Source organism: Artibeus jamaicensis, unplaced genomic scaffold (assembly GCF_021234435.1).
Source record: "Artibeus jamaicensis isolate MK-2021 breed Jamaican fruit bat unplaced genomic scaffold, CSHL_Jam_final scaffold_1964, whole genome shotgun sequence".
Classification (NCBI taxonomy): Eukaryota; Metazoa; Chordata; class Mammalia; order Chiroptera; family Phyllostomidae; genus Artibeus; species Artibeus jamaicensis.
The window spans coordinates 10,810,202-10,817,770 of NW_026522030.1; the positions used below are offsets into that span (position 1 = coordinate 10,810,202).

At 52.0% G+C, this 7,569-nt stretch overlaps 1 protein-coding gene across 1 annotated transcript; it reads left to right on the forward strand.

Moving 5' to 3' along the window:
* Positions 1-4,756: 4,756 nt before the first annotated feature.
* Positions 4,757-6,010, forward strand: ACTL7B (actin like 7B). The gene has a single exon (XM_037152841.2). It carries the CDS (start codon positions 4,757-4,759, stop codon positions 6,008-6,010), a length of 1,254 nt encoding a protein of 417 aa, XP_037008736.2.
* Positions 6,011-7,569: the final 1,559 nt, after the last annotated feature.

Genomic DNA, 7,569 nt, shown 5'->3' on the forward strand with positions numbered 1-7,569 from the left:
AGGTGTTCTTGGCTCCTTGTGAGCTGTGAGGGAAGACAAGGACCGAGTCCAGTCTCATGAGCTTCGTGACTGATGGGAACAGCCAAGCTATCATTTCAGAAACAGCATCTCAGCCTCTTGGTCCATTGGGTAGAGGGTGAAAGAGCACAGAGTTTTGAAAGAATAGGAAGGTTCTTTTCTGTATCCCTGGCTGCCTGAAAAATAGTTGACTTGCCTCTGCTATTCAGGGCTTTCCATGGGTAACTTGTATTGTTTGACTTTATTTCAAAAGAACTTACACGATAAGGCATATTTAATTTAGAATCATCTATGTTCCTTCTCAACCCTTCTTGAATTTTGAGAATCTGCAGCTGTTTAGTACATTTTTCTGCCCTGGATTCCTGGAGGGACCTGTATTAGTTTTCTATTGCTGCTGTAACAAATTACCACAAATTTAATGGCTTAAAACACAAATTTATTATAATTCTGGAGGTCAGAAATCCTCAGTTAGTGGCTAAAAGCAAGGTGTCATCAGGGCTTCGTCCTTCTGGAGGCTCCAGGGTCTAATCCTTCCCTAGCCTTTTCCAGCTCATGGAGGCCACCTACAGTCCTCATCTTGTGGCCCCTTCCTTCATCTTCAGAGACCTCTGACTTCTGCTTCTTTGTCACACCTTTGACCTGTCCTCTCCTGTCTCCCACTCAGTATGACCCTTGTGATTTCATTGAGCCCACCTGGGTAATCCAGGACAGTTAACCTCCCCATCTCAAACTTCTTAACTCACCTCTGCAAAGTCCCCTTTGCCATGAAAGGTGACATAGTCACAGGTTCCAGGGATGAAAATGTGAAGAGTTTTGAGGGGCCATTATTCACCTGGCACTCAACCCGTGCACCCCACTTCACTAAGACACTCAAATCCTGATACGCTGTTTCACACGCTCCTCCCCCTGCCTATGCTTGCCCATCCTTCTTTTCTGTCGTCGTAGGTGGGAGAGGTGCTGTGCCAGCTTAAAGCCAGTCACTCCACCTGGTCCATCACAGGGTCCTCATGATCCATCCTCTGGCTCAAGCCGATGGACACTTCGCTCCTTTTATTTCCCCTCTCAGGATATGGCATGCTTGGATGGATTGAAACCCTTTCCCCCCTTAGCTTCCCTGTGACCCCTTGTGTCCCTTCTCTGCTCTCTGGACCATCCCACAGTGGGATGATGGGAGAATATGGAGGCTGTGGGCACCTGACACCCTAAACCACTGCCGGTCACACAGAACGCCTCACCTCGTCACTAGCCATCTGGTGGGGTGCCTCAGGGTAGAGACTATATTTGCTCAGACTATGTTGGATTACATTTTCTAATTGGATCACCCCTACTTTTGCCCTGCTGGCCCAAGATCAAAACAAAACAAAACAAACGTAAAAAAAAAAAAAACCAAGGTGATCCTCGAAAACAGTCATGAGGTGATTGATCTCTCAGTTCCTAGCTTCCACTGTTGAGACACAACCCACCCTTGACCTTTGAAATAAAGGTGAACCAGGCCCTTGTACTTCAGCAGTTGAGGGAGGAAAGAAAGAGAATCTAGTAAGGAAAAGGCCAAGATACAGCATCTCTTTTCATAAGTGAAGATTCCTGGTTCCCACCCCAGCCTTAAAGAATCTTAAGTATTTCCAGCCGAGGATTGTTTAGCCCTAGGAATCCAACTCTTCAATGCTGACATTGGGAACCCCTGAGTCAGGAGCTCCCAGCAAAGAGAGCATTCCTTGCCAAAGACACACTGTGAGCCTCATTCCCAAAGCTCAGCCCCCAGTGTGGTAACCCAAACACCAAGACGATGTCCATTTTCCTAGAGGTGGAAGGGACAGGAGCTCTTTTCGGGGTGGAGAGACTCCACTGAGGACCCAAGTCTGGATCTGGATCACTTCTCTTCCTGAGCTCCACTCACCACAGTCTCGCGGTATCTAGGCCAGCAGGCCCATGTCTGAGTCAGCATGGCCCAGGGGGAACACATCATCTCCCTCTGTGTAAACTGCTCCTGCCCCTGCCCTCTCTTCCTATATGAGGGGGCCCGCCACCCACCTAGCTGTCAAGACAGAAACATGGAGGCAGTGGACAGGGATCAAGTTGATGAGGGGACACAGCACTGCCATAATCAGAGTCAACTAACGTTTTGAGGAGTTTGCCCGAGGTCATACAGATTATACCAATAGTAACGAAGCTAGCCTTGAACTCGGGTCTTTGGAGTGCGCGGTTCCTTACTCATCTTTCTATTCCGTGCTGCCTTTCCATGAGGAGTGGGAGACGTGGGCTTGGGTTTCCGTGAGCATGGCTGTTCAGTTGTATGAGGATTGTCCCGTGGAAGAATCAGCTTGCCCTGCACGACCCCAAATGTAGACCCAAGACCAATGAACGGTGTCTTCAGAGAGGTGCGTAGGTAAATGCAAGCTGAGGAAGTTTTGACTCACAGCTGTTCACGCCAGATCGAGTGTCCAGTCCTCAGGTTCTGTGATTTGTGACACCACCGACGGAGCCTGGTGGCGCTCGTAACTGTAATCCTTATAAAGTTGGTCTCCATGTAATCCAGTTCCAGAGTGCCATGTTCTGAGAAACAGTTTGGCAAACAAAATGCCCAGGAGTGCTTCATGAACAGTCTTACACGCTTCACAGCAGTGTTGATTATGTCTTAAAACCCCCGTTTCCAACCGTGGCTGGCGTGGCTTAGTGGATTGAACACCAGCCTGCAAACTAAAGGGTCACTGGTTCAATTCCCAATCAGGGCACATACCTGAGTTGGGGGCCAGAGGATGTTCAATAGGCAACAATATATTGATGCTTCTCTCTCTTTCTCCCTCCCTTCCCCTCTCTCTAAAAATAAATAAAATCTTAAATATTCTTTCCTATCCATGTCACCTAATCCCTCAGCAAGGTCTGCTCTTCTTAATTCTCTTTGGAAACTCAGCCCCAGTTGTTTCTCTCCCCTTCTTTTTTTTTTCCCCTAATTTCTTTATCACCCTAGCTCTAATATTTACTTGTTTTGGTAAGGTAGGGGGTAATTTGGGTTGGAGGGCCCTATGGAAATCTAATGAACTGGCCCATTCTGGGTACAGACTGACTTTCCTTCTTTGTGCAGAGGTAAAGGGTGCACCTGTCTCCCTCACTGTCCACATCCGGTCCAATCATCTAATGGAAGTGTGCGAGGCTTGAGGCTGGAGGTGGCCGCGCATGCGGATTGAGTTGAGGGTCGTTGGGGAGCCATCCAGTTGGATCAGATTCTACCCTCTAAACGTTTTAGAACGTGCGCCTTGCTCTCTTGCTCTCTTCCACACGTCAACATGTCTCTTTAGGCCAGCTTTGAGTCTTACATGATTTTTAAAAATCCTTCCCTGAGGAGATTTTTCACTGATTTTAGAGAGAGAGGAAGGGAGAGAGAAGCATCAATCGGTTGCCTTTCATATGCACCCGAACAGCGATTGAGCCTGCAACGTAGGTAGGTGCCCTGACTGGGAATCGAACCCACAACCTTTTGGTGTATGGGACGATGCTCCAACCAATGGAGCCACACAGGCCAGGGCCAAATTTTACAAGAATTTCTTCAGTTCTCCTTTCAAGTTTCAGAATTTTAACATCTACGCCACTTCAGCACTTGGTGTAGATGGCCACACTGCCCTGTACCTCAAACTCTTCCTTTGCTTATCCAGAGCTGTGGAAGCTCTTTACTATAAACACAGAGCTTTCTAAAATTTTCCCGGAAGTCACATCTGACCACTCCTCTTAGTCCTCATGGTTTGCCAGCTGTCCTCAATTTAATCCAAGCTCCCGCTCCTAGCGGTTGAGGCCCTCCCTCGGGGGCTCTGGGACCCCTCTGGCTTCGTCCATTTCTCCGAACCCCTTACCTACAGGCCGTCCCCCACCCTTCCCCCTGTTGAAACTTTGCTCAGGCTGTGCTTTCCCCTGGGGATGTCTTTTCCTCCTCTGGGCTACCTGACAGATACCCCCACACCTTTCAGAACTTAAGCATCGTCTCTTTAGGGAAGCTGGGACTCCCTCCAATGAGTGCTCCGTGTTTTGTGCACCTCTCTTCCCTCAACAGACCTTCGCCTGCAAATTCCTCTGCATCCACTCCACCTTCTTCCCACCCAGACCGAGCACTGGCAGTGGCTGGGTTTCTATCTGTCATTGGCAGGCTGTCCTGGGCTGGACCCACCACCAACCATAGTAAATGCTGAATGAAAGTACTACTGGGGCCCTCAGACTCTTTAGGGAGACCTGGTGCACTGGAATTGGATGAACCTGGGTTAAAATACAAACACTGTTAAGAACTGTCAGCTGGTGGGCAAGCCATCGGAATTCTGAGCCCGACTTCCTCCGCTCTACCTACCCATAGGATTCAGCATAATAACCTGTGAGGTTTCTGGTAAAGTGCCTGGCTTCCTGTAAGGGCTCAAATATGTATCACCCTTGCATCCAAGAAGTAGAGGAGGAAAAAGTGTCCAGTTAGTGAGCAGAGGGGATGTAAGGGGGCCAGGAGTCCCCAGTGTGCTTGGGTTTCTAAAACAGGGCTGGCCACCTGCTCTGTCCTGAGTGAAGTCAAGTTGAGGCAGTGGGGGTGCGGTGACAGATCACAGGCCCCCAAGGCCTTGCAAGCTCTCCCCTGGCTGCTGGAATGGACCAGCCCCCAGTGACATCACAATCCTCAGTGGTTGCCAAGGCGCTGCTGGAGGTGGGCCCTCCTTTCCCTCCGCGGAGCTCTAGGATGTGATGTGAGAAAGGTGAGCAAGGAAGGCAGATGGCTACGAGGAACAGCCAGAGCCCCGTGCCCATGGGCACGGCTCAGGGTGACCCTGGAGAGGCAGGAATACTGTCAGCTCCCAATGCCGGCATTCGGGACACAGGTTCAGCTACTCAGCTGAAGATGAAGCCCAAGTATGTGCGCAAGATCAAGGCGCTCGTTATCGACCTGGGCTCGCAGTACTGCAAGTGTGGCTATGCGGGAGAGCCGAGGCCCACCTACTTCATCTCCTCCACGGTGGGCAAGCGCTACTCTGAGGCAGCTGATGTGGGTGATGCCCGCAAGGAAACCTACGTGGGCCATGAGCTGCTCAACATGGAGGCACCCCTGAAGCTAGTTAACCCTCTAAAATGCGGCGTTGTGGTGGACTGGGACTGCGTCCAGAACATCTGGGAGTACATCTTCCACACGGCCATGAAGATCTCCCCCCAGGAGCATGCTGTGCTGGTGTCCGACCCGCCACTCAGCCCCAGCAGTAACCGGGAGAAGTATGCAGAGCTCATGTTCGAGACCTTCAGCATCCCCGCCATGCACGTGGCGTCCCAGTCGCTGCTCTCCATTTACTCCTACGGCAAGACCACGGGGCTGGTGGTGGAGAGCGGGCACGGCGTCTCGCACGTGGTCCCCATCTCAGAGGGCAACGTCCTGCCAGGCCTGACTGGCCGTGTCGACTATGCCGGGAGCGACCTCACCAACTACCTGCTGCAGCTGCTCAATGAGGCCGGCCACAAGTTCACTGACGACCACCTGCACATCATCGAGCACATCAAGAAGACGTGCTGCTACTCGGCTTTGCTGCCGGAGAAGGAGCTCGGTCTGTGCCTAGAAGAGCTGCGCGTGGACTACGAGCTCCCCGATGGCAAGCTCATCACCATTGGCCGTGAGCGTGTGCAGTGCGCAGAGATGCTCTTCAAGCCCACCCTGGTGGGCAGCTCCCAGCCCGGCCTCCCTGCGCTCACAGCGACTTGCCTGGGCTGCTGCCAGGGGGACGGCTTCAAGGAGGAGATGGCCGCCAACGTGCTGCTGTGCGGCGGCTGCACCATGCTGGACGGCTTTCCTGAGCGCTTCCAGAGGGAGCTGAGCCTCCTGTGTCCTGGTGACAGCCCCACTGTGGCTGCTGCACCCGAGAGGAAGACGTCCGTGTGGACGGGAGGCTCCATCCTGGCATCCCTGCAGGCGTTCCAGCAGCTCTGGGTCAGCAAGGAAGAGTTTGAGGAGCGGGGCAGTGTGGCCATCTACACCAAGTGCTGAGCAGTGGTGCCCGGACCCGCCAGGCCTTTGGGGATGACCTCAGGCCACTCTATACATTTACAGAATTTCACATAAAATTTTAATGCAATGCTCTTGTCTAGTCTGGACTTCTTGCTTTGGTCTGATAGCAGAAGGTGGCGGTGAGTTAGAAGTACAGGTAGGAGCACCTTTTGCTTTGTTGAATGGGGAGCAGCAGGGGTGGGAGGTAGGTGGGTGGGGCTCTCACTGGCCCCTCCCCTCATGAGGGTGACAGCCTCTCAGAGCCCAGAGTGCTGCTTCCTGTTTCATTAGTTCCTTGGAGGAAAACCCAACTCAGCAGACACATTGCTTCCTCGCCCAACCATGGACCAAGGGGGATAAGAGGGCTCAAGTTAAGGGACTAGTTGAGTCCCTTATTTAAGTCCCTTGGGTCACATGGTTAAGTGGTGGGGGGACACTCACCACCAGGTGTATGATGTCCAGCTCCTGTTTCTTCCACGGTCACCTGTCCAGAGCTTCATCACTGCCTGATTGCCCTAGGCTCCCTCAGTGCCCCTTCAAAGGTGCAGCCCACAGGTATGTGTCTCCTGAGTGTGAGGGGCCATTTCTGCCCACCCACCTTTTGACTTCAGCCAAAAAATTGCAGCTTTTTTTTAAGTCACAAAGTAGAGCCGCTGAAACCACAGGCTGTTGAAGGACCTAAAGGGTCCTTTGGAAATCATGTGGTTCTCTCCCTCCCGTAGAGATGGGGAAACTAAGGACCAGGAGGGAGGGGCTATGTTGGATGAATCCAGGTCTCCTGACCCAGGTCACAATTATTTCCAGAAGGACAAACACAGATGAGGTGACTTATAAACAACAGAAATGTATTTCTCTCGTTCTGGAGACTGGAAGTCCAAGACTGGGGTGCCAGTGTGGCCCGGTTTCGGTGAAGGTCCTCTTCTGGGTTGCAGACTGCCGACGTCTCGCTGTGTTCTCATGGTGGAAGGGAGGAGGGATCTCTCTGGGGCCTTGTAGAGGGCGCTGATGCCTTTCCTGACGACTTCGCCCTCGTGACTTAATCATCCCTTGAAGGCCCCATCTGATATCTTGGGCGTGAGGTTTTCAACACATGAATTTGGGAGGTGGGGTGGAACACAAACATTCAACCTACAGCAATGATTCTTAGTGGTTAGCGCCCATTAAGCACTTACCAAGCATCTACTATGGGGCCCAGAGCTGGGGACTGAGAAATGACTGGGATGTGGCCCTTCCCTCAGAATCACTCAGACACAGCTAGTGGGGGGTTCCGTGGACATGACATTGGTAAGGAGACAGGCCTGAGCTCAGGCAGAGTTCTTGGGGTGGGAAGGTGGTGTGTTGGAAAGCCATAAATGGAGGAGTGATAGGCATGGTGGCCACTTAGGGCCTTTGGGGCTGAGGGAGACGTGTCCGAGTCTTGTGAGACTTCAGCTGGCGAATGACAGTCCACCTAGAAGATGATGCTTTCTGCCTCTCTTTCCACCCTAACATCCTGATGGAGCCTATGACCAGGGGCCCATGTGACCAGGTGTCCATGGGATCTAACATGTGAGCTCACA

Bases quoted from the DNA above. Each gene is read 5' to 3' on its own strand.
- ACTL7B (XM_037152841.2), top strand. From the start codon at position 4,757: ATGGCTACGAGGAACAGCCAGAGCCCCGTGCCCATGGGCACGGCTCAG.